Source organism: Varanus komodoensis, unplaced genomic scaffold (genome assembly GCF_004798865.1).
Source record: "Varanus komodoensis strain SLA01 unplaced genomic scaffold, ASM479886v1 scaffold3, whole genome shotgun sequence".
Lineage (NCBI taxonomy): Eukaryota > Metazoa > Chordata > Lepidosauria > Squamata > Varanidae > Varanus > Varanus komodoensis.
The window spans coordinates 15,392,919-15,420,593 of NW_025335761.1; the positions used below are offsets into that span (position 1 = coordinate 15,392,919).

General features: G+C 40.5%; 1 protein-coding gene across 3 annotated transcripts in view; it reads right to left on the minus strand.

The window, feature by feature from the left end:
* Nucleotides 1-462: 462 nt before the first annotated feature.
* DCAF5 (DDB1 and CUL4 associated factor 5) overlaps nucleotides 463-27,675 on the minus strand; it is a 60,406-nt gene continuing 33,193 nt past the window's right edge. For 2 of the 3 annotated variants that reach the window (XM_044436051.1, XM_044436053.1), the window contains exons 6-9: nucleotides 26,221-26,434; nucleotides 15,299-15,365; nucleotides 13,320-13,447; nucleotides 463-3,276 (exon numbers count right to left, since the gene is read on the minus strand). In XM_044436051.1, the coding sequence (XP_044291986.1) occupies nucleotides 1,501-3,276; nucleotides 13,320-13,447; nucleotides 15,299-15,365; nucleotides 26,221-26,434 (2,185 nt within the window). In that variant the 3' untranslated portion in view covers nucleotides 463-1,500. The remainder of the gene's footprint in view (nucleotides 3,277-13,319; nucleotides 13,448-15,298; nucleotides 15,366-26,220; nucleotides 26,435-27,675) is intronic. The other variant, XM_044436052.1, reaches the window with a different exon arrangement.

The window sequence follows — 27,675 nt, forward strand, 5'->3', positions numbered from 1 at the left end:
GACAAAAAGATGGTATCTCTAACACAGACTAGGCGAAAGTAGGATTCTGTTTGAAGTTCTTCCCATTCCATCCCTTGTTCTTGACTCACAAATTACTTTTTGCACTGACATCCTAATGATAGCAAAATATCGGTCAAAAGGCACTTTTACTAATTCTGATACAGCCCATAAGGCTGGCACTAATTTGTAAGGTATTAGTGTTTGGCGGAAAGGGGCGGATAAATCACCCCCAATAGACTGCAAATCACAGTAGTACCCAGGGTAAAACATCACTTCCCCACCTTCTCCCAGCTGCTGATGCTGTCAGCTACAATAACATTAAAAATGTCATTAGCTAATGTGATAGAACATACTGACTTTGTATCCCGGAAGAATTTGCTACTGAACTCCCAACCTCCAGTATACAACAGTTATAAAAATATTCCAATTTTAGAATTTATTATAAAAAACAAAGATAGTCCATACACACAAAAATATTTGTTTAATTGGAAACCATACATCAATCTGCACTTTTTGTACTGTAGTGCAGGACTGTAAAATCAGGGTCTCTAAAGTCAGGCTATTGTTCCAAATAAGATCAGTTCTTTAAAAAAAAAGAAAGAAACAGAGAAGAATCAGATCTCAAGATTCAATTCACGCTCACAGTTAGTTTCTGTTAGGTACATCATTACGCATCTTCTCCTTTGATTAACGCTAACCATCTTTTCTGGACTGTGCCACCAATATGCAGATGCGAGATATGTAGCTTTGCTACAAGTTATTTTGTAATCTGTTCAAAGTTTGGGGACAGCAAATGGGCCAATGAGAAGGTCAATGCCACTCCAGGATCATACCTCTGATTTATTTAAAACTGGAGTTGAGTCTGCCTTCCAGCTTAGTGACAAATATGGCTACATTGCAATGGGTGAGAGTTAATCTGAGAGAAAAAGGTCATTATAGATGCTACCTTAACAAGTGTCTAGATCAAAGAAAACCATCTTCTGCCTCTTGAATGAGCAATCAGATTACCTTAAGTACAAACAGATGTCTATTACTTCACATACATAAACCATGAAGATGCTTCTGAACCAAGAGTGAGTCACTCTTTTTTAAGACTTCAAAAGCACAGGAAAGGGTTAAAAAGCTACATCCAATCCCACCCACCCCGCATTTTCTTGTAGAGAAAACACACTCTGAAAGCATCAGTCATAGGATGTAATTTGCCTATTGCTCAACTGAATGAGACTATAAAACCCACAGTATCAACACACAAATAATTCTTTTCAGAAGAATAAAATGTACAATAGCTACATTAGGTAGCTAGCTGAAGAAACACCACACATCACACAAGAATAAGTCAACTGTCTGAATAAGGATTTACTTGAACAAAACCTTGTAAGGGTACACTATACGCAGTCTCATTTTAAAGGAGTTGATTAGATTTTTTTTATACAACATAGCCCCTGGCAATTTAAAATAGACCCGGTGAAGAATGGAATGGAGAGCTGGAAATGCAACATTTCAGAACCAGGCTGCATGTGTTTTTAACTTCTTTTCTGAGGAAGACTTCTCAGAATCTGTGTCTTCAAACTCTGCTCTGTGCCTTTTCTGCCGTCCATGGATTTGCGTGCCATCACTATCTGCGGGATGCAACTCGGCCACATCCTCTTTCTTGCTCATGCTGTGACTGGAAGAGTCTGTTGCAGACAGGCAGCATTCCTTATGCAAGGATGTGCATGTCTGCACAAGACTGCCATTATCAGCATTTAAAAGTAATTGTCTTCCTTGGGCCAGGGCCTCCTGCTCTCCAACGCTCTGTCTCTTGTTAAGGTAAGAAGAGCGAGAGTGTAAGTGCCCATTATTGTGATTCGAGCAGGAATTGTCAGTGCTCCTGTCCTCATTGTCATCTGCGGGGCTTCTAGGGCAATTTCCGGATCCACTAGAATTGGCAGTAATAGAAAATGTATCCTTAGAAACAGCCAATGGGTTGTGGCTGGATGCTGGTTGACAATTCTGGTTATTTTTCTGCTCCACAAATCCTGCAGACTGATTGCATGGTTCTTCAATGTAACTGCTTCGTTCTTTGCAAATGGCTTTTCCATTGAGCTTCTTGGATTCAAAAGCATGATCCACAGACCCACTACTCCCAGTATCTTGAGCAAGGCTTTCCTGGTCTTCTAGCTGTCGCCGATTATCATGATCATAATCTTGACTGTTTCTGGAGTTTTCTGCTGAGCTACGTTCCTTTAAGTTTTCTTTGTTACAGTTTTCAATAGAAGGATCCTGGCCACCTTGACTTTTTCTGCTAGTTCCTGGTCTCCCCTCACTTTCTCCACCTCCGCGTGAGGATTCACCATCTTTATTAGCTGCATATGACATATAAGAATAATGAAGCCACCTGAAAGCTTTGTAGATCTTCCTGTCTACAGATTCAGTTTCTGAGCATGAGGATATTTTTTCTTTGCGGACTTCTGCATTTGCAGTACTCCTTTCAGGAGATGAAGCAGGAGAAGGTGAGAGGTCGTCCACTTTGATCTGAGGGTAATCATAGAGGTCTTCACCTATATAGGTGCTTGTGTTTTCTCTGTTTGCATTAGTCCTTTCTTCCTTCTGTGGCTTCTGTCTGCGCCTCAGTGCATTGCGCTGCCGGGTTGCGGCATGCCGCTCATTCAGCTCCTCCTCATCTTCGCTGCTGCTGCTGCTACTGGAACTGCTGGATTCATTCTCTTCAGGGCTTGGGGACCTCGGCCTTGGAAAAAGATCAGCATCCAACTCAGTTTCACAGGTATTTTCATCAGAATCAGACTCATTAGAAAGAGCAAGAAGACATTTGTCTTGATACCTCCTCAATGCAGATAACCTCTGCTGACGAACGGCCACAGTTTCTCTTGTGGGTGAAGATTCAGTAGGTCTCAAGGTTCCCAAATTGTATGCAGGTTCATCGGATTCTTCCGTCATGTGAGGTGGGGAGTGACGCAGAGAAGCCGAGGACTCAGATTCACTGTAACCTGAGCGTTCGCTTACTCCTGCATGCAGCTGCAGGAGAGTGCTTTCACTGAGGTCACTGTCTGAATCTGAGCTCCATCCCTCAATCTCTCTGCGGACCAGGGAGTCAAAGAAGGCCATCATTCGTGGATCCTCCTGGACTGACTGATTGGCATAATCATGGGACAGGCCACTGCCGCTGTTCAGCACAAGACTGATGTACTCTTCATGAGTATACAGACATCGCGAATCATCCTCGATTTTACCATCCAGATCTCCTGTGCAACCCGGCTGCCGATACGGACTCCAGATCTACAAGAGAGAAAAAAAGATTATTTTATCTATCTTTCATGCAGTATTTAAGATGTTCTGACAAGTAACTGGTGGGTCTAATGCTCATTTATTTTATTAACACAAGAGGAAACCATCCTTTGCAATAATGTTGATGGGGCATTTGATACAAAGCAGTCCTTTTAACTTACTGCCACAGATTTGCTCCATTCCAGATACAATATCTTTCTGCCTTAAACTTGAGAATTCACAACTTATAAAAAATGCCCTCAGCCTGAAATGAAATACCAGACTTTAGCACTCTATTTTTATGTAATAGGTGTTTACTTGGGCTGTTAGAGGGAACAGATGAGGGAGGTGGTAAAAATACTTGGTTGCTTTCTGTATAAAATTCTAGGCAGTAATGAAGGCACTTGTTTCCCAGGAAACTAGAGCTACGTGTACTAGAGATATGTCATTGTGCTTCATCAAGTTGCATATTTCACCTTTTCAGCAGCTGTGGATATTTCCACATTGTAAACTGAAAATATTATTGGCTGCTTTGTACTCCAGTTCTAGTGCAGCTGGAACACGTGAAATTTCTAGTCACATGATCCCATGAGGCTGTCAGAAAGAGTGCATGTTTAGGGTTTCTCTGTCTTCCAAGGTTCTTTTAACATTACATTTGGGCTAGCACTATTTAAAAAACCAATCACACAAAGCTATTGTCTAAATTAGCATAACTGTGCATCATCACCATCACTGAAGCATCATACCCTGCCCCCATGCACATAGCTGTGCCTGAAAAGAAGAATGGAAAGCAACCATCCTTAACAGCACAATCCAATGAGGCTGCCTTTAACCTAACTCTGAGGACTATGAGCATCCTACTGAGGACAGAGGATTGCAGAGGCCAAGTTTGCTTCTGTACTTCTCCCACCCGGTTTGCTGCAGAGTGAAAAGAGAGGAGGCTGAGGAGACATCTGGATACTGTGCATACTGGTGAAGCTTGTCTCCTTTTTGCCCTCCCCAGCCCCCCAAAGCCCATCTCTGAGGTTCCTCTTGCAGCCTTGGAGTTGCAGCTCGAATGGTTCTTTCTGCACTGGCTGCAAGGGCACAGCCCCACCTCTTAACTTCTGGCAAATTTCCAAGGATGGCACTTGGTTCTGAATAATCCTATGGCTGAATAACCTGGTATGTATTCTCCCACCTCTTTTTTTTTTGTGTCCCTCTTATCCTGTTCTTTCTTGCAAATTAACAAAAGGGGCGATGCAACTCTTCCTCTAGCATTAGTTTTTATTTCTGAATTTACTCCCATAATATATCTACCACTTCTTTTCTTTCATCTGTTTTAAAAGGGCTTTACATCTTCTAGAGAGAGAGAGAGAGAGAGAGAGAGAGAGAGAGAGAGAGAGAGAGAGAGAGAGAGAGAGAGAGAAGGGCCAAAAAGAGAAGACTCCAGTCACTTCCTTTTCCCTTGCCAAACCTCTTTCTCCAATGGGTAATAACTCAGACTAGATCCTGGAACAAAGCTCTTTTTGTTCCCTGTCTTCTGCAAAGCCCAGAAGACTTGGAGGCTCTGACACAGAAGTCTGAACTGAAAAATCTGTCAATTCACAACATGGTGGGGCAGCAGTATGACATTATTTTGCTAGTGTCCCTGCAAGGCGGCTGTGGGAAAGTCTGGACTCAGGTCTACAGAAATACTTTTGGAGAGTCATTCACTATCCCATAAGGTAAAGGCTTGAAGTTATCCCTGTCACCAAGGATGTACTGGCTCAAGGCTTCTCCTGCTTGAACAAGGCTGCGAGGAGCCTGTTTACAGAGCAGCCTGGTTCTGAATCCCTTTCCTCAGAAATGGCACCCTCTAGGAGAAGGGTACAGAGATGTAGGGATTACACATAGTTTACTTCAGTTATGACAACTGAGAAAGCCAAGCAGAGCTTTACCAGTATAGTCCAAGAGTGAGGAATACATGCAGAGTGCATCCATTAGTTCACAATATGAATGTGGAATCGGGGTGCTGATTTCAAATGTCACAGAGTTTTCAATAATGAAAAAGGAGTTCAAAGAGCATCATCTACACATAGCAAAGTCTCAGATTCCTTTCATATTCAAGAGGCAAGGCAGTGATCTCAGAAAAAATACATATTCTGTGTATTCTGTGCTATGCTTATATAAATTGATAAATAATAATGATGCAAGTATATATAATTAGAATAAATGTGCTACATTGAATTAGCCTATAAAAGCAGAGACAGATAGTGGTCTGTCTCTACGGCTGTCTCCATAGAAACAAGGGTAGAAAGAGCTTTTATCTCTTACATAGTAGCACATTTTGATTGTCATTAAAGTATAAATAAAAAATACCTTACTATTTTTCCCTCCCACACAGTTTACCAAGTTTCCACTGCCATTCAATATTCCATCAACTTTCTAAAGGTTTACATCAATTTCTCCTCACCACACCAACAAACACACTCTGTTTCTCTCTCCTCCCCTTTCCAATGCATCCACAGCAACTTCTGCCTACCCAGAAAGGTTTTCTATGGTCTTCCAATTCAATTTACCCATGTCCTTTTTCTGAAGCACTGCTTGACTTCATATTTACTGTTGTGTTTAAGCTATCATATCAAAGGCTGCCTTCTCCATCCAAATGCACACACACTCTTTTTAAAAGTATTTAGATGTGGGTAATTGCTGTCAACCCATGCTGAATTTACAGTTCAAAATTCAAATAAAGCTGTATTTTAACTTTGCTTCCATTCACAACACAATAGGTATATCTGCCCATCATGCTAACCCATGCTGGCAATAAGCCATGCGAGGCTGGCTGTGTACAAAACAAGCTGCAGTGAACCCAATGGTTGATCAGACTCATTATGTGTTATTGGTCTCCTCCTTGGTCCTCCTGCAGGTATCCCAGAAGACACAATGGGATGGAACAGGTGATTCCCTCCTCCTTGTCATGAGCTTGCAGAAGCTTCTTTCCCCTAACCTTTCTTGAAGGAAGTGAGTTCCCAAAAGACGGCTTTTAAGCCGGCTTTTGCAATGTCCACATCAGCATGTTGGAGGGGCTACCCATGGTTCCCCTACCTTTTCCTCCTTGAAACTTCGCAAGCATTTGTAAAACATTCTTTTTCAAATACTGTTTCTTTACCCTTTTTGCATGACTGCAAATATTTTCAGTTGCACAGATTCAAGGATGGGGAGCACATTGCACATATTTTTTGTATTTAGTGGTAATTTATTATGTTCTATTGTATTTCAATGTATTTTATTGTGTTGTAAGCCGCCCCGAGGCTTCGGCAAGGGGCGGCATAGAAATGTAGTAGTAGTAGTAGTAGTAGTAGTAATAGTAATAATAATAATAATAATAATAATAATAATAATAATAATAATAATAATAATTGCAGGTACTGAAGGTCAGAATCAGACACAAGTGATCTTCAGCTGTGAAAAGGGTAGGGAATTAACACCCCCTTTGCAAGAAGATCCTCATCACACTCTCCTCATTACTTCCAAACAGGTAACCACTGTGCCCCAAGTTCCCAGGTTCATGCAGCCCCTTTTCCACAGTGGAAAAAAAATCCCTTTAAAAGGGGGTTTTGACTGAGGAGTTGGGGTTCTTGAGCTGGGAGATACTGTATGTCTTTCTATGCCCTGATCCAAAATCATCCATCCAATTATCCATCACCCCCCACAACTTTTAAATTGATCTAATATTATTTATCTATCTTCCACACCACCCATCCACCAAAAGCCTCCCTGGGCAGTTCACAAAGTCTATAGTTCACCTTATACAAATCAGTCTAGGTTTTCATGAGCCATTGCAGGAAGCAACCAGGCAGTGAGCTGGCTCATGTGAGACAAGTCACAGTGGGTTACCACCAGCATTTGTTTCAGAGTGCTTGTTATGATGCCCAGACAAGCAGAGTTGCTAAAACGGGGTTTATTAACCATGTGCAAAGCTCCCCGAGAATCCATGGCTGGCTTGTCGGATTTTTCAGGGTGGTTTGCAGTAAGTACTCTTCTCATACTCTCCATATTGCCACAGTATTTACATCCATTCTCTAGTAGTACTTGCACCTGTCTGCCCCAACAGTTCAGGTGCCACTTTCAGAGGTTAGTGTCAAGGGAAGCACTGAGAAGTGGGAAGAAACTGGCAAGAAATAATACAGGAGGGTGGGGGTGGTCTGGGTGATGACTGCACTCAGACATTTGTGTAATAATAATAATTAAAAGATGATGAATGGGATTGTTTCTCAGCAAAGTGATAGCAACTGGAGCAGGGCAGGATGCCAGAGCAGCTTTTTTGTAGGAGCAATGAGATGAGGGCTGTATTGCCACAAAGGCCCATGGTAGACATTCTGGGGAACAAGAGGACAAACAAGCCACAGCAAGCCAAACTCCACCTGGTCATGGGTTAGCAAGTGAACTACCAACACACTGTGCCTTTTTTCCAGAGTAATTTAATTGTGATCTGCCACCTCATCCCCTGAAACAAACATAAGCAACATTCACATTTCACCCACTGATGCCTTTCAAAGAAAAGTTTTGGCTGCCAACCTAAAGATTAAAGATTATGGAGAGATTACTAAAATTGCAAAAAACACAAACACTCCTTTGCTTCTGCAGATCTAACAGTACACAAATGAACTATCCAGAGCAGCAGTGCACCTCTCGTTCTTCACGGATGGAGACATACACTACACTTGCTTATATTGGATCATGGGATGTGAGTTCAAGTGCTAACAGTCTGAAACAGAGACATCCTCCCGTAAGGTAAGACAGCTGCCAAAATGCATCAGAATAAAGTGCAAAGAAAGTGAGTCTTATTCTTTAAGATAGAACAAACACAGGAAATGCCCATCAGCTGGAAGAAGCTTACTGCAGCATCTTACACACTGGTGAAATAGGGCCTTAAGGGACATGCGCCTCCACCGTGCACCATAGCTGAATGATAGCAATCAAAAAGCAACAACGAAAAAACAACAAATGAGAAAAGCTCCTCATGAGGCAACTAGAATGGCAGTTGAAGAGGAAAGGAAGAAGCAGGTGGAAACTAAGGTAGCACAGTGAGAGAATTCTCAGGAGAATTTTCTGACTGACATTGGGCACAGGCACAGAGTTCAAGTGTGTGATGCACAGAGACCATGAAGACAACACAGAAGTTCCAACAAGCCTTTGAATTAGACAATACAGACATGTTTCATCAGATATACATGCTACAACCTGACAGGAATTCTCTTTTTGAGAGGCACTGCATGCAGCATAATCTATGAGTTATGGAAATTTTGAAAGGGCATAACTGAACCAAGCTTTCGGCTCAGGAGCAAAAAAAGGTGCAAAGTTGGATATGTGATACTCCATTTAAACCAATAAACCTTGTATGGTTATCAGCAAGGCTTTGGAAAACAGAAAAGCCATGCTGGACCAGACTAATGGCCCATCCAGTCCAGCACTCCATTTACATGGTGGCAAACTAGCTGCCCACAGGATCCCTCAAGCAGGATGGGTACCTTTGCCTGCCCAAGCTCTTCAGCATCTGGTATATATAGGCATGCCGTTTCTGGAGGCAATACAGTGCCAACCAGGCTAATAGCCTGCTCCTCAATGAATGTGTCCAATCCCTTTTTAAAGCCATCCAAATTAGTGGTCATCACTCCTTCCTGTTACACCAAATTTCATTAACTATGCACTGTACTTCATACTATCAGTCCTGAATCTCCCACCAATCAGCAACATGAGTGACTCCAGGTTCCAGTAATATGTTAGAGGGAGTCTCTCTCTCCACACCATGCATAATTTTAAATACCTCTATCATGTCCCTCCTTACCTTTTTTAAAGCTAAACAATCTCAGTTTTTGTAACTCTTCCTCCTAAGGGAGTTACTCCAGCCCCTTGATCGTTTTCATTGCCCTTCTCTGCATTTGTTCAACTCATAATGTCCTTTTTCAGGTAAGGCGTTCAAAACTATACACAATATTCTAAGCATGACCACACCAAAGATTTGTTTAAGTGCAGCACAAACTTGGCAGTTCTATTTTTGATTCCTTTCCTAATGACGCCTAACCTGGAATTTGCTGTTTCCACAGCAGCTGCATATTTGCTAACATTTTCATCAAGCTGTCCACCACAATCCCAAGATCCCTTTCTTGACTGGTCATTGTTAGCTCAGATCCCATCAGTTGTAAATCAGAAGTTGTTGCCCCAGTATTCATTACTTTACACTTGCTTACACTGAACTGCATTTGCTATTTTGGTGTCCATTCTCCTAGCCTAGAAAGATCCCTTTGGATCTTTTCACAATCCCTTTTGGTTTTAACCACCCTAAGTTTGGTGTCATCAAGAAACTTGGCCATTTCACTGCTTACTTCGAATTCCAGGCCATTTATGAATAAGTTGAAAAGCACTGGTCCTAATACAGAACCCTGTGGGACCCCATCTTTTCTTCCTTCCACTGGGAGAAATTACCATTTTCCCCCAGTCTCTACTTTCTGATCTTTAACATGTTGATGATCCATAAGAGACCTTCCCCTTTATTCCCTGACTGCTAAATTTGCACAAGAACTTTGGTTAGGGAGTATGTCAAAAGCCTTTGGAAATCCAAGTGAACCAGATCACCCCATCTGTAGGCTTACTGATACTCTCAAAGTGTTCTAAGATAGTGAGATAGAATCAACATAGTTTCTGCAAAAGTAAGTCCTTTTTCAGCAGGGCTTGTCCCTCTATGTGTTTACAGATCCTATCTTTAATACCTCTTTCAACCAATTTACCCAGAAGGGATGTTACGCTAACTGACCTGTAATTCCTGGATCCCTGCAGATCCCTTTTTATAAATTGGTGTTACACTGGCCAATCGCCAATCCTCTGGTAAAGAGGCTAAATTGAGGGATATAGGACATTTTTTAAAAGTCAGTAATGTCTTATTTGAGCTTTTTAAGAACTCAATTAAACCATCTGGGCCTGGTGATTTATTAACCTCCAGTTTGTGAATAAGGTTGAGAAAATCATCTTGTGTCACGACTGACTTAATTCCTTCAACTCCCTTTCTGAATGCATCCAATTCAGGAACAGATAGTGTTCTGTATCACTAGCTATGAGGACAGATGAAAAGAATTCATTCAATTTCTCTGCAATCCCTTTATCCCTCTTTAGTGCTTCTTTAATTCCATTATCATGTCCTGGGCAATGCCATCTAAGATTAAATCCAGTTTTGCCTCCCTTCTGGTTGGTTCCATGACCAACTCTTCGAGGACACAGTCATTTAGGATATTGAGAATTTAACCCCTCTGTCAGAACTGGAGCATACATTTGTCTAGTCAATGTGTGAGTAGTGGAAGACATCCATTACTACACTGCTTTTGTTTGAAGTCACTGCCTTTATTTGAAGCTTGCCTGAGTTTATTCTCCATCTCAAGGTCATCCTGAGCATTCTGGTCTTGAAGATAATACTGTTCCTATGACTAAATTAGTTTTAGAGCCAGTTACTGCCACCCACAATGCTTCTGTTGAGGAGTCTGAACATTTTAGATCATCATGTCTGCCCTCTTTAATATACAGAGCAAGAACTCCTTCAATGTACCCTTCCTAGTCCTTCCTATACGGTTTATGCCCAGAGATGACTGTATCCCGTTGGTTCTCCATTCTACTAGGTTTCTATAATACCCACTACATCTAGGGTCTTTTTTAAAACCAGACACTCCAGCTCTCCTAATCTGGCTCTGAAGTTTCTAGCATTTGCATAGAAACACCTACACATAGCTTCCTTCCCATATATGTAAAACTTGTATTTTGGCACTTAGGCCTCTCCAACTGGTTATCATATCTTGCTATAAACTAGTGGCTTATTTCCTCCCTACTTTTTCTTCTTCATCCCCTAGGAATAATTTAATCCAAACCAGATGATTCTCAGCTCCTGTAGGCTTTCCCCTAGGGTTAAGTTTAAAAGCTGTTCTGCCACCATTTATGTTATATTGGAAGGCTGAGCTCCTTTGTTTGCGATATAAATCTATGTGATAACTTGGACTCTCAAACTCTGGATTGCTTTATTTCTGAGCTTTAGTTTGTGAGCTTCTCTATAGGCCTAAAACCTGAGCCTATACTGGGCCCAAGCTGGGAAGATAAACAGTTACTGAATCCAAGGGTTTCAAGAGGCATTAACCTGGACCAGTTAAGTTCATACACATGAAAGCACATCTGGCAGATATTGGTATAAATACAGAAGATTCTGAAAAAGAAAACTGAAGGTTTCGCTGCTATACAACATGTTTTATTTCAAAACCACATATTTTATTTTTAAAATGTATGCAGTTTTTCCTTTTCTTCTACATAAAAATTATGTATATTTTCCCACATGCATACAGCTTTGCTATCTAGTTATTTTTGAAATCTATCAATTTTCTCCCATTGATTAAAGTGTAAATGCACATTTTAATGTTTATTTTTCAAATGTATGCATGTTGTTGAATATATATTTTTAGGCTTCAAACCACATTTTGCAGGCTTAGAAATATGCAGACTTTGACTACAGATCGCATCTAGGTGCTTGGTCCAAAATATGGGAACTGAGCAAATCCTGATCAAAAATGAACTAGAACACATTTCTCATACATCTCTAGCTTGAACATACATAGTCATGTGAAATACCTCTTGATATAGGAAACCTTTCAAGTGCTGCCCTTGAAAAGACAATTGTTGAACCTGGTTTGCCCAACACATTCCATTAATAAATTCTTCAGAATTTGCATGAGTCACCTCTCAATTTTGAACATTTTAATGCTGCCTCTATGCAGTACTGCCTGTCCAGCACATGTATAGCTACAAGCAGCTATGGTTGAAAAGGCATAGGCAAACACTTCAAATGTAACTTTGTACAGCACTTGATGTGTGGTCTTAATCCACTGTGAAATTGCCCTTTAGAATGGAAGCAGAATGCCTTCTGGGTTCAGCAGCAAGGTTAAACAAACCCTTCTCCTTTCTGCTTCATGCAGGCTTCTGTGGCAGCATTTCAGTTTTTAACAAGCAAAATGCAAATAAATAAATAAACAGTACCAAACATCAGGGAGATCTGACTAATGTTCCAGTATCTGTACTAGTTTGTCCCTCACTGAAGTAAATAAAGCCCTAAATGGCTTGGGACCAGGATACCTAAAGGAACGCCTTTTTCCCTATTTGCCCTCCTGCTCCCTGAGATGGGCAACAGAAGCCCTCCTCCGGGTACCCTCTGTGAAAGTTGTTAGGAGACAGAGTACCCGGAGGAGGGCCTTCTCTGCAGTGGTGCCCCGACTATGGAATGCACTCCCCAGAGAGGTTCGCCTGGCACAGTCATTATATGTTTTTCAGCGCCAGGTCAAGACCTTTTTATTTAATCAATATTTTAATATGTATCAATAGCAACTGGATTTTATTGTTTGTATTTTATTAACTACAGCCACCATGGAATAGTTAATTAATTAATTTTATTTTGATTTATGTTGTAAGCCGTCCAGAGATGCAAGTAATGGATGGCATACAAATTTTATAAATAAATAAATCTGCATATATTCCGAGACTGCAACCGGTTTGGCTTTGGCAATTGTATTTAAAACATTTTATTTATTAGATTTATACCACCTTTTTCTTACAAAGAACTCATAGCAGCTTACATCATTCTTCTCCTGCTCTCCATCTTATCCCCACAACTTCCTTGTGAGGAAGGTTGGACTGGGAGCTTGTGACTGGCCTTAAGTCACCCACTTGGCTCCATGGCTTAGCAGGGACTAGAACCCAGATTGCCTGAGTCCCAGTTGTGCATACTTAACACTATACCACACTGGCTCTTCACATGTTATCGTAACACGCTCTGCTGCTCAGACGGATATCCGAGCTTGTTCATATTTTATCTATAGGAAAAACACTGATCACACTTTAGCAAAAAGAGCACAAGTCTTGCACAGTTATACTAAACAATATCTCTGTTTAGAACATGCATTGCAAGAAATGAACAAATAAAACCATATATTTAGGAAGAAGTGAATACAGCAGCTTTTTTGAAAAAGAAAGGAAAAGCCCACTGTTTTGAACCACGGCAGAAGGCTCACCTTTATAATCTTTTCCACGCCGGAGGAGCAGATCATGTAGGTGTGAGGATTAAACCGAACCTGGTTCACAATGGAACGATGTCCTTTCAAGACCATAAAGGCACCATTAACCACCCTGCCAATTCCACCTGTCAAAACAAAAGAACAAAAGAACTGAACTATATTTTATGGACTGGCTTGATTGCACTGACAATGGAATAATATGTACAAAAGCAATTACAGCAATACAAATAATAAATTCAACATACATGGACACTGTACCTCCATTATGAACTCAAATCCCTTCCTTCTCTCAGCAATCAGAAATGACTAGGTTTGTATTGGCTCACTTTCCAAGTCTCATTTAGTGGCTTTGCATGGTCAGCTAGAAATAGTACTTTTTCTTTTTTTTTGCAAAGCCCCCTTTGCAATCCCTGCTTCTTTTCCTGTTGCTACACCTGGTGAATTTGCAGTGGTGATCTTTGCAGTAATATTATACTTTTATGGCTTCAGCCCCAAAAAGTTATCCTACATAGTACCAAACCACTCTTTAGTTTTTTTCCTAATTATATTCACATATTTTAACATTGTATCTGTGCATAAAGTTAAGTTCAAACTTCTCAATTACATGACAGTCAGTGTTCAATTTAAATAGAACAAAGAATTAAGTCCTATTCAGGTGTTCCGATTTCCTGTGTCGTAAGTGTATGAGGAGGAGGGAGTGCGCCAGTCTTGCCCTCTATCACTTTTTCCATCACCAGCTACACATGGAGGATGATTTTCTGAAAGGGAAAGCCCTGCATTGATTAATCAGGGTTCCAAATCATCACCCCTTTGGAAAGTAACCCCCTGCATACAGGGATAACAGAGGGATGCTACCTCTCTTTGCCCCTTTATTATACACAGAATCAGAAGGCCTGAATAGAACTTCACTGAAACATAGTATCTAACAAATCAAATCTTAAGTAAACTTCTTAAGAATCTCATGCAAGTCTTCCAAGACTGTGAACAAGGAAAGTTTCTAGTGATGATCTTTAAAAATAGAAACAAAGAATATGGAAACAGTCTAACCTGTTCCTCCCACAACGACCCAGACATAACAAAGCTGGCTAGGGAGATCATGTCACACTTTACAAATGACAGTCCCATTTGAATGTCTATCTGATCCTAGTCCAACTGAAAGTTAAAGATCCAAAAGAAGGAAGAGTGGAGGCCCTGAAGTTGTCCATCAACAGTTGGCACCAGGAAGGCAGACTCAGGCAGGCACACAAGTTTCCTGATGAGCTATACTCTATTACTATTTAAGTTAGAACAATAATGTATACATTTGCATATAGACCTTCTTTTTTACCAATGATTAAGTAGCTATCCTAACAGGGACTATTCAGAAAGAAGGGTGGTAAGTGTATCGCCTCAGAAATTCTTGTCTCCCTTCAAGAATCACTCGGTTCAAACTTTCAAAGCCACAAACTCCCATTTTTCAATGAAGTCTAGTGAAAACAGTGTTTGCGCAGTCTAGTGAAAAGTTTGACAAAAGGTTCACATCCCAGTGATGAGACTCTTGCTGGAGGGGGACTGGAAGACAACTACACTGTATTTGATACTCCAAATTAATCTTTTTGTTTTACAGATTCCCTGCATATTGGTAGCCGTGTTTGTTACACAAAATAAGAAAGCAGTAGCAACTGAGACAACCTGAAGAGCTATGTGAAAAATACAACTATTTTGCCCACAAGGCAGGCAGCAGCTTGTGTAGGGAGGGCATGATTTTGACTGGGAAAATACATGGGGAAGTTTTATATAAACACACACACAAAGAGCCATACTGACAAAAAAGACCAGGTGATGTGCTAGCATTTTATGTGGGGAAAATTGCCCTCATCACCTGAAAACCAAATTAGAGGAACCAATCACGAATATTCCAAGCACCATGCTAATATCCCAAATGACAGTTTTCTATTGTGGAAAACTAATTTGACAGATTCTGCACAGATACTCACCAGCTTCTGGATCTGGAGGAATTCTCCACATGTATAAATTGAAGTCATCAGAGCCAGAGAGAATGTACTGTTAAAAATGAAAATACTGATATTACAACAAATTCATTATACACAAGACTCATTTAACTGATTCAACCAGTGTATATCCTCCAGTCCTTTGATCTCATATTGCAGCAGGCTGAGAAAGCAATCCTATCACCCCAACACTTGAGGGTCCAGAATATTCCAGATTCCCAGCTCCAAGGCTGGAGGCAGCACTCCAACCTCAAAGCTCAGATTCAGAAATATGACCCCCTCCCGCTTGCAGCTTGCATCGAAAGAGGCATAACGGCTGCCTCATTGCCGTCAGAAACACAACCTTGGAGAGGGGTAATGCGGCATTCTGGTAGGCAGGGAGGTAAGGACACTGGAGAGTCTAGGAGATGGGTATGCTAACACCTCCTCAATCTCTTTCCTCCTACTCCAGATGAAAGGCTCATCTGGAAGAAAGGCTCATTTGGCAAAAATGCAGGACAAGAGGACAGGGAAGGTGAGATCACTTCCACTATTTCCCTGCCTTGCATAGGATGGTTGTGAGCCTCAAGTTCAGAGTCCAGTAAGCATCAAAGGATACAGCACAGAGGATTGTGTCCTGAATGCTGAAAATATAAATACCAAGTTATTAATGATGAACCGTTCAAGGCAGGGAAGGAAGTTTTGTTTTGTTTTAATTTTAAAAACCAGCTAGTTAAAAAAATGAAAAGCTACAAACCTAGGCACATTGCTTGCAAACCTCACCAAAATTAGTGGAAGTTCTGAATAAATATCCATAAATTTTTTTCCACCCATTTATGTTCCCAACTTTGTGTCTTTTCTACATCAGAAATAGTTTAGCTTTACTTTTCTTGTATGTTATATTTAGAAGTCCACTACAGAGTGTCTCACTGGATTTATGAGGAAGGACTAGATACAGCTCAGGGGCACAGTGCACATTTTACATGTAGAAGAGCTCAAATATAATCCCTAGCTTCTCCAGGTGGAGCAGTAAAGGACTCCTGTATGAAACCATGCAGAGCTGCTACCAGTTAGTGTAGGCAATACTGAACTAAATGAACATGTGATCTGACTCAGCAGGCAACTTCCTATCTTCCTCACATTATACTGCAGTGAAATGTTTGGTGATATAATATTGTTTCTGGAACCAGATTCTTTTTCCTCTTTCAAAAATCATGGCAGCATTTGACCCAGGGTATTTTGCAGTCCAAGGTGACTGTACCATGATTTCTGACAGTTGTCCTTCAGAATCCACACCACATTACTTTAAGCTGCCTAGGAAGGCCTCAGCAGTTATAGGCGGCCTATACATACATATAAATAAATGGATACATAAATTACTCTTTTGGGGCACAATTCTCAGACAGCATGAGATCCAAGAGCTGCACTGAAGCAACACTGCATAATACCCAGGGATGCACTTTAGCAAATTATTCAGTTTTACTGATAGCAATACACATTTTATTGCCTCCAAGGCAGTGCTTGGGTTATCTTTTGCCTTTTGACAGGCCTGCTTAACAATGTTTGCTGAAAAGTTACTCAACCATGTTTTGCTGCTCTGGTTAGCCAGCAAACCAGAGCATCACTTGTAAGGCCTTGCTCTGCCACTTGAAGAATTCCAAGCATCTGTTAAATGTCTGAACACGACAATATTTATTTTCAGCAAACAACCATTTTATTTTGAAGAACTGTAAACTTATTAAGGCACAATCCTATGGCCTCCCAGCATTATCTAGATGCCACAGGCTTTTCTGGAATTTTAGCTCCAAGGTCTTCTGATTGTGGAGCTGGGATTTCCTTGCAATCAGTTCAACAAGATCTATTCCAGGTACAGCTCTGAGGTTGAAAATCAAGCTCAGAGAGGGCTAACAGGGCATGGGGTCTGGGAAGATGGGGGAAGGAGGCTGGGCCAATGGCTTACACTGTATCCATATGGTGCCTCAGCCTTCTCCCCTTTCTCCTGTGACATTTCATCTATACGGCCAGAAACAACTATTTTGCTGAAATACAGAGCCATGAGTGGGGCAGCAGAAATCCCTGCTGCAACACCTTGCACCCTGCAGTGAATGCATGTGAGGTTGCACGTTCAGAGGCTTAGAGGCACTAAGGGCTGATGATACGGGATTGTGTCCTCCCTGACTAATAGAAACAATACTTGTGGGTATGCTGCATTGATTCTACACTTTTCAATTGTTATCTTTCTGCTCTGAGGTCTCTCCCAAAAGTCACTTATTCAATATGCTCAATATAAAGCCTATAAAGCCCTAAAGACCTATAAAGCCCTAAACGGCTTGGGTCCTGGCTACCTGAACGAGCGCTTACGTCCGTATATGCCCGACCGCCCCCTGAGATCTGCGGGAGAGTCCCTTCTCCGGGAACCCTCCATGAAAGAAATTAGGAGAGTAAGTACTCGGAGGAGGGCTTTCTCTGCGGTGGCGCCCAACCTATGGAATTCACTCCCCAAAGAGGTCCGCCTGGCACCGTCGTTACTGGTTTTTCGGTGCCAGGTAAAGACCTTTTTATTTAAACATCATTTTAATTGTTAAAATATATGATCTGGCCAGGGCAACTTCTTCTTCCTTCTCTTTTCTCCTCCTATATTCTTTATTTACTTATTTTATACTGTTAATTTTAATTTTATATTATTATGTTTGTATCTCAGTGTATTTTTTGTATTTTTGTATTTAGTGGTAATTTATTATGTTCTATTGTATTTCAATGTATTTTATTGTGTTGTAAGCCGCCCCGAGGCTTCGGCAAGGGGCGGCATAGAAATGTTATAATAATAATAATAATAATAATAATAATAATAATAATAATAATAATAATATATGAAAGATTATAAAGTCCCCAGTATCTCTCCTTTTAAAAGCTTTCTTTAAATATATATTGCTAGTATGTTTTGTGGGGAAAATTATGCAAACAGTAACAGTTACAGATAAATAATTTGCTAACAGTGCAGAGGCAAGGAAAGATAATTTCTGCCCCAGTTTTAGAATTCAATCTAGGATGACAGTCTAATTAAAAAGAAAAAGGAATAGTAATAGCTTTGGGGATGAGGGCTGGTGGTATCTGAGCTATACAAATGGGAACATGAACAAACAGCTTCCAGGAAGTTGCTTTGAAGAAAGCAGTGCCAGCGGAGTCCCTTCTGACATGTGTTAATAATCTCCAAAACAGGATCTTGCTTTGAAATTTGCTTAGGCTGTAGATGTGAGTGCAGCCTGCACAATTTTCTTATAACTAAAATGGATCTTCCATAAACAAGGACCACAAGTCAGATACTATACTACAGACACTGCACTGGTGCTGAAGTTGATGAATTTAGTTATACCTTTGTTCAACAGTAATAAACCTAAAAAGCTAAACAATAGGGGTCTAGCATGCTAACTTTCTTTAATAACCTCCAAGATAAGAAGTAACTCCCACATTTATATATGTTGCCATTAAAACAGGTCAAAACATGCAAACCCTAAAACTCACTTCTAGTGCAAAATGAATGCAGGCAAGTGAGACAAATACTCTGCAAGCAAAGTGTTTCAAACATGACTGCTTCTTAATGTTTGAGATGCTAAAAAAATGAACCATAAGTTCTGAAGGGAAGTAGCACTTTTGTCTCAGGTATGGTAAGCCCCCCTTTGCGGCAATATTAACAGAGATCAGAAACATATCACTGTTTTTGTAAGACAATACTATGAAGAAAGTAGCTAGTGGAAAAATTGTGCTGTACCTCTCCAAAACTGAAGGTATGGGAGGTCAGAATCAGACAGAAAGCAAGTTTGCATGAGGATTTGGCCTAAAGCCACATTAATACTGCTTTCAGTGCTGACAAACTCTCCATAATTTCCTGCTGTCAATAGCATCTCCAGACATTAAAGTTGTGTGTTCAAACACAAGATAACAGTTTTTTAAAAACATACTAAGTTGTACTATGAGCAAAGATGTTAGGTCATCAACCTCCATCTGTGACTAGCTGAGAACAACTAAGAGGGGAGGGGAGAGGAAGAAAGGAAAGGCTTCCAACATGACAAGCTGCTGATTCAGAAGTTCGCCTTAGAAGGAAGAAAATTCCCAGGCGTGGTTAATAGCTGCTGCATGAAGCATCAATCCCAGAACTCTAAACATGCCTCAGATGTTTAGAATGAGCCATCCTCAGGCTGCTGCCTGTGATGCTTCTTGACACATTCTTCTTTGTTGTTTGTTCCTCCTGTCTCTGCCCCAAAAGGGGCATATGATAGGCAGCTTATGGAAGCTGCAATATGATCAGCTGTGGTTACTGTGGTATTCTAGCAGAATGTTTTGCTCATTCTGGAATTCCACCACCATCAGGAACTAGTGCTTTTTAACTTTGTCTGCTAGAAAATTCTCAGCATCTTGCAGTTTTTATACATTCCCTAGGTTTTGCTAAATGCAAAGTATTAAAAAGAAAAAGTAATACCAGCCTGCTTTTCCTGGCTTCCATTCCCTTGGTTCTTTTTGGGTAAAGGTGGTTCACATTTTATTGTTACATTTTATAATTACATTTAGACCCTACCTATCTTCCTCTTGAATGGAACAGTGACTGGCCCAAATTCATAGCCTGGTGGGAACTAGAACTGTATCTTCCGAGTCCCATTCCAACATTCTAATCTCTATATCATACTGACCCTCTTCAAGACTGATAGATACTCTTAAAATTAATTTTAAGGTGCACCTCCATGGCCAAGCTCCTTTTAAGATTAAGGGAAACATGTGAAATACAACAAGGTTTTAAAAGATACTTACAAAAGCTAGTTACAAATTCAATAGAAATTCCAAAACAGAAACTTTTTTGGAAAGTTCTCAAATAACTATTTTATTTTTCATAAAGCAATTAAACAATCAATGTCTACAAGCATTATGTTCATAATCAACATGCACATACCATTTTAAATTCTCAGAATAATAAAAGCAAATATAAAAATACTTTTAAGAAACAAAAACTGAGACAATGATTCACCACTAAGGCTGTAGCTCAGTGGCAGAGCTCCTGTTTGGCCCTCAGAAGGTCTCAGATTCAGGCCCTGCTTCTGTAGGTAGGACAGGAAAACTCCTACCTGAAATCCTGGGGAGCCATTACCAGCCAATGTCTACAGTGCCGAGATAGATGGACCAAGGGACTGACTCAATACAAGGCAGCTTCCTTCCTAAAGCTACTATAAATTTGCCTGGTAGTAACACATTTGCTGTAATACCGTTTGCCTGGTAGAAAGCTCCACATAGGCTCACATGCGACAACATCACTGAGTTGTATCATGCACCAAAGAGCACATGCACACCTGGAATGGCTTTGTCAAGGTTGCTTAGCTTTGGTTATAAACCACTCTGACAAGCCATGGCTTGAAGTTGGGTCTGTTCAACCCACAATTTGAATCCAGATGACACAAACCATCATGGAACAAGCCCAACTACAAGATAGCTGCTTGACGGGGGCAGCTGGTGGGCTCATCACAATGGCAGTCAGTGAGAAGCACTGCAAGCAATTTATAAGTTGGCTTCAGTGATCTCTGCTCCACTGCCACAAGCCCCAAAATTAATCTAGCTGCTTGTAATGGTGGAGAGAATGAGCACCGGCATGCTGTTTATTTATGGTAAACCAGATTCACCAGAATCCAAGCTTATGGTGATGTGTAATCCTGCCCAAAAGCTGTGAATATAAAACAGGATTGTGCTGTTAAGACTGAATTGTCTGCTTCTGAGAGGTATACAGAGGCAATTACATGAGAGAGCAAAGATGGTTTCACCCTGAAGACAAACAATAGGTACTTATTTAGAAATTACTCTTAACAGGAATGCATATTCTAACAACTAGCCACTGAACCGAAAAGGAGTATAGTTAAGCATTGCGTAAGCAAGTTCAAATAATGCAGGAGGTCTTTTGCTTCGAATTATCATTTAAGCAAGCACTGAGTCTACTTATAAATGCATGGATAAATGCCCTCACCAGGAAGAAAATCAGTGTACGGAACAGCCCAATCTATGTTTAAATCAGCATGCAAGGGTAATTCCGGGAGAAGACAGGTTTATTTTTTTTTGGAAATAGGGGTTGATCTGGAAGCCCTTCAGTGCATTTGTTCAAAATATACGTATTCTTCTCCATAGTTAAGAGGAGGGCAGAAATAATGAGTTTTGCAACTTTGCATGGTGCTGATTGGCTGACTCCAGTGATGTCATCAAATGACACCAAGAAATAGGATGCAGAAATTGAGCCAGTGTTAAAGGATGAAACCATTTACAGCTGCACTAGAACAAAGAGCCAAGATGCTGTTCTGACCTTACTTAGGAAGAGTTTCAGCCAACAATAAGCCTTTTATAATAGTTCCAAACCATGTTTGATTTGGGGGCAGGGGGAGGTTGGAACAGTCCAAAACTTAAGAACATTGTCCAGGTAGTTCCTCCAAACTTCAGTTCTATGGCTCACCAGATGGAAGAGCTACGCATAAGAATGAAAGTTGCCAATTCTAGCTCAGGTGGTTCCTAACATCAAATAAAAGCCTCCTCTCCTCAGCTTTACATGTCAAAAAATTACTTATTTTTAATTATTAACCTTATATTACTTTATATTTTAATAAGTATTAAAATTACTTATTTTTAATTATGAACATACACACTTTAAAAAAAAAGTGGATAGACTGCTTGAAATGAGGGCTGGGGGAATGCCCCTGGGGTCAGGTCTAAAGAACAGACTTGCTTCTACAAACTCCAGACTAGATTAAAGATCACAAGAAGGAGGCGAGTGACAATTCACAAGCAAGAAGAAATGAGTGGCCTGTCCCTCTAATGAAAGTGGCAGCACCATCTAGATGCAGAACTGCATCAGGTTTGAGCATTTTTCAAATCTACAAGAGCCATCACTTTCTAATGCTGTTGATTGTCTTACACATTTTGACTGAATTAGGTTTGTTTTAAACTGCATTTAACTCCTTTCAAATGAGATTCTGTCAACCCAGTGTTCCCCCCAATAAATCCTCATGGGGATACAACGTGTCATCCCCCCTGCCCCGGTTCTTACTTCAGACTTATATTTCTATTCCTCATATGGTATAGTATCCAAGAGTTTGGTCAAAAAAGCCCTAGTTCATATCTCTTCTTAGCCATGAACCTGCTATGCAGCCTTAACTGCTACTATACTCTCATTACAGAGATGGTGTTGAGGCTAAGAGAGTAATAAACAGATTTGTTGTAAGGGTTACCAAGAACATCGTATAATTACCAACAGTTTAAATTCTAGTTATTTCTTCTTTTGAGCCACTCATTTCTGCACACTGATTTCAACCATTTCAACAGTAATGCACAAAACATCCAAGTTGTTGGAATTCAGCGTGCACACCTGTGAAAAATAAAACTGAACAAATGGTATTACTGGAATTTACACTAGACTTTTTAAAGTCTAGATAAAGACTTTTTGTTAGATAGAACTACTGTTGATAGGTATACTGTTTAGTGCTTTTGAAGTGGTGAAAAACCCAATAAAACTGTCATGAAACCACTTCAGAGAGGGGGAATTATGGAATACAAGTTCTAAACAGAAAATATGCTGTTTTAGACAAAACGCCCAAAGAAGATGACCAACATCTTAAGAGTTATTATGCAGAACTTAGAAAAGCTCAGTTCCACCCAGTAATGCAGACTGATTACTGAGCTCCTCCGTTTCAGTTTATGATTCTGATTACAGTTGTTAAATTTCTGCTAAAAACTTACTTAGTTAAAATATATATATATATATATATATATATATATATATATATTTGTGAAATACTGTTGATTTTTAAAAAAATCCATGGAACAGATTTCTTTCACAGTAAAACCAACAAAATAGAGCAATTGTTAAATATGGCAGAAAATCAGGCACTGCATATTTTTCAGGAAGCTAAACTGTCTAAGAAAAAAGTAAAAGGATGACAACATAAAATTAAGGTATGCCATTGAGGATGCAAGAAAAATAATAATCACATTCTAGTGTCCATTTCTCTCACATGCATGGATTCCAGCTACCTTAATGATTTTAAGAGTTACTGTAAGTAATTTTAAGAGAAGCTTTGAACAAATTCTAGCTTTCAGTTGTTTTCAACTGTAATTATTATTATTTATTTGATTTCTACCCTACTTTTCTACCAAAACAGCGTTAAGGCAGCTTGATCAGAAATCAGGAATACTTTACATGACCATGTGTTTTGATGCTTTAAATTTTAAAATATCTAGTAATAGCCACTGTTGCCTCTCAGCTGCTGGCACTGAGTAATTTAAATGTTTCTCCTCAGTAAACCAGTGGGTGATGGGCTTCAGATTATGTGCTATATATAATTTCTAGCACATCAAAAAATCAGAATTAATCATGACAAGAAAACCCCTCATAAAGTTTGGGTTGTTTATTGTTCTCTCAGTTTCCCCGCTCACAGCAAAATTAATTCAAATGTTTTAATATTTTAACTGCACCTGTTCGGATATAATGTCAGCATCCAGAATCAATTGCAGGAATTATCCCTGAATTGTGGGAACACACACTGGGGTTGTTTAACCCTTGCACAACTGCAAATATCCCTGCTTGGCTCTCATGGAAACAACACTTGAGGATAACATTCAAGAGCTATTAGTGCAAATATAATTGCTGCTGCAATGTCTCCACAATTCATGGGATCTTTAACCCATGGTTTGCTACTGGACATCCAAACAGGGCTAGAGGCTTCCAAATCCCCATCTGTTGGAATAGTTTATCTTGAAAAATACTGGTATTTATGGCATGAGTAGGGGTAAACACATCAGTCATAAGCCAATGAATCCCACAGCTGACATCAAATGTGTAAGAGGGTAATGTTCTTACATTTTAGACGGTGATATTTTGTTTAACATAGGCAGAACAAAAAAATAACTATCAAAGGATATCCTAGGGTGTAAAAATATGCAAGCTTTTGATCTACTCAAAAGGTTTTTGCAAAGCTGGCTGGTTAGAAAAGAGGTAGTCAGCTCTTTAGCTAGACACAGAACAAGATCCCTGGTTTATTTTTTAAACAGCAAAATAAAGTGTAGGTGTTTTAGCTACTGCTATTGGTAGGGCCACTGTGTTGAGAGGCAGAAACCATGACATTCTTAATCGGAGCCTTTCAGCATGCAGAACTCATCGTAAGGAAATCTGGAATTTTTACTGGAACTGTTACCAGTGATTGCCACATTCCTGAAGCTCTCCTATACAAGCATAATGTCAACAAAGAAGACTGAGTGCTGATGTAATGTCTGAGGACAGGCTATAGAGTCAAGATATTTTTTTTTTATTTTAATCACAGTTTCAGGGAGCATACATAAACTTGTGCTCATAAAAGGCATCTATCAGTGAATTTAATCATAAGGGACTTGAAATGTTGTTGTACATAAGACAAAGTAAAATTTGATTTCAGGACCAAGCAAAAGGAAAGAGGAAGTACAACCAGGAATTAACTTGGTTGAATATCCTAGACAAATAACTCGAAGTCCACTAATTTAATACTAATCTTCAGTACATGATCTGCTTTTAAGGTTGTTGATTTTTCACAGTGAGCTCTTCTTTTTGCAGCTTTCTTCCTCATATAGAAGGGGTGAAAAACCTCTTTCATCCTGAGGAACAAATATCATTTTGGATAACTTCTTGGAGCTTCATTGTGGGTAAGACTAAAGCCAAAGGAGGCAGGACCAAAGGCAAAAAGGAATGATGCCAAACTTGGACAAGATCTATACAGAGAGAGCTCTTACTGCTAGTAATTAAGTCTTGGGAGAGGCATCTCAACATTTTGGAAAAACTTCACAAAAATGGGAAACCACCAAATGATTAGTGGTTGGGGAAATGGGGTGGGCCCAGGAGAAAGAACCAGGCCTTCTGGGGAACCCTGTACAGCTGGACTGAGACCTTGTGCCTGAGATTCCCTGCCCCATCAACTAGGATACACACATTTCCAAAAGCACCAGTTTTTCACATCTCTTCTCTCTTCACCCCTTCCTTGCCATACCTCCCACCCCAGTTCTTTCCCCTAAGCAACAAAGGAAACATTTTTCACTTTAAGAAAAAGGCCCTGCTCCTAACATGATCCATCTCCAGTCAGGACACAACTTCAGTGTAGATCATGACCCACTCAATGGTTTCTAGCCCAAACAAAAAAATAAACAGAGGCTTTTACAATAGTTTTAAAGATTAGCTCCAACCATCTCAAACCAAGTCAGTGTAAATATGCCAAGCATGCTTCTATGTTAACTTCTGCACAAACAAAAGCACCATTCAGAAATGAATATCTATCTAGTGACTGCTCTTTATGGTATGCAGTTTGTCTGCAGCTATTTGATGTGCAGTATGGCCAGTCTTTATAATGTCAAGTAAGGAGGTGAAAAAAGCACATCCTGGTGGCAAGCCAATGTATATAACTTTCCAGGTGGTAGGTGAGGCCTCTGCAGGCTGTTTTAAGCCGACTCTCTTAAGATAGATGGATGGCGTGAAAACAGCCTGAAAGATCACATCAGCATTTAGGCTTAGTAGGAAAATACTTCCTCCCCCCCCCCCGCCTCCCTGGCTAGTTCAAAGGTCATACCAGTATAAGGTTGTGAAGGGAGTGTCTGTCTGCAGCCAGAGATCCTTAGGTTCTCATCACTGTGCAGCTCAGTGGAGGACCCTGGACCCATCACCATCTCACAGCCTACATCTCCTCACTGGGTTGGCTAACTCTCTAGATATGCTGGCCCGTGTATGCCTTCTTTCTTCACACTCATGTTACACAAATTGATTTTGTGTTTTAAGTGGGGGTGGGACCTATGTCCAGGTACATCTACCCTGAGTTCTAATAGCATACCTTAAATGCACTTGAAATACTTATTTCTACAGTTTTTGTAACTTAGCAAATAATGCCTTTTACCTGATCACGATCGCCTGCAAAACAGCAGCTTTTCATGGTGCAAGAGTTAAAGTAACCCTGGTTATCAAACTGGAAGACAGGTAGACGGGAGTGGATGTCATAAAGGACTGGTGGCAGTCGACGTCTGAGAGCAAGCAGCTGTGTTCCATTGCTGTTAAACCGCACACTCATGGCACTCTGAAGTGATAGGTTTCCACCATACCGAAGCAGGGAACTAGAAAACAGGAAACCAACCAAGTTCAAATATTTTAGCTACCATAACGTATGTAACTGCTACCCTCCTTTATCAGAAAACCAAAGCAAAAGAATGCAAGGGAGACAAAAGAGCTGCATATTATATTCAGAAAATCGAAACATGTTCCTGAAGGTAGGGGAGATGTACTGGGAGACCAACGGCAAAACACCTGAGCTCGAAAATTCATGCATTCCATTTCATTGTATTTACTGTATTTTACCCTGCTTTTCAGCTAAAAAAGGCTCCCAGTGCAGCCTACAAAACCCTCAGGCTTACAATCTAAAAGAACAATTTAAAGGGGAAAATGTTCTTGCATGCAAATAAATCTCAAGTAAGTAGCCAAAGTAGCCATTTGGACCATTTTAAAAGGCAGCTCCACATACAGCACACTGCAGTAATCCAAATGAATGGTTACCAAAGATGGATAACTGTAGTTAGGCTCTCTGTCCAGATAGGGTCATAGTATATCAGCTTAAGTTGCTTGTACCTCAAGTGACAACTCTGGATCCAAAAGCATGCCTGAACTATAAACCTTTCCTTTAGGGAGAGTGCAACTCCATACAGAACAGGCTGACTATCACCCAACAGGACAGATGGACCACGCACAAACAGCACATCCATTTTGTTTGGAGTCTCAGTTTATTGTCCCTCATCCACTCCATTACCAGGCTCAGACACTGATTCAGAGCAGCCACTGTCTCATCTGGATTTGATGAAAAAAAGGTAGAGCTGAGTGTCATCTGCCTATTGGTGGTATCTCAGCCCATATCTCTGGATAACCTCCCCCAGTGGGTTAAATAGCAGAGGGTTAAATAGCTAGAACGTGGTGGTACCCCATGGCATAACTGCCATAGCACAGAACAATAATTTTCTAGCACCACCTTCTGGAATTGGCCAGTCAAACAGGAGCAGACCCACTGCAATGAAGTGTTTCCCACTCCTGGCCCAGCTAGCTATCCAGGATACCACTGCTGATGGTATCAGAAGCCACTGAGAGGTCCAGGAAAATTAACAGAGTCTCACTCACCCTGTCTCTCCCAGCAATGGTCATCCCACAGGGTGACCAAGGCAGTCTCCATTCCAGTACCAGGCCTGAAACCTGATTGAAATGGATCTAGAACATGGGTCCCCAAACTACGGCCCGCATGCTGGATCCGGCCCACCATGCGCATTTATCCAGCCCACCTCAGAGGTTTTGGACTCGCTCAGAGAAAATGATC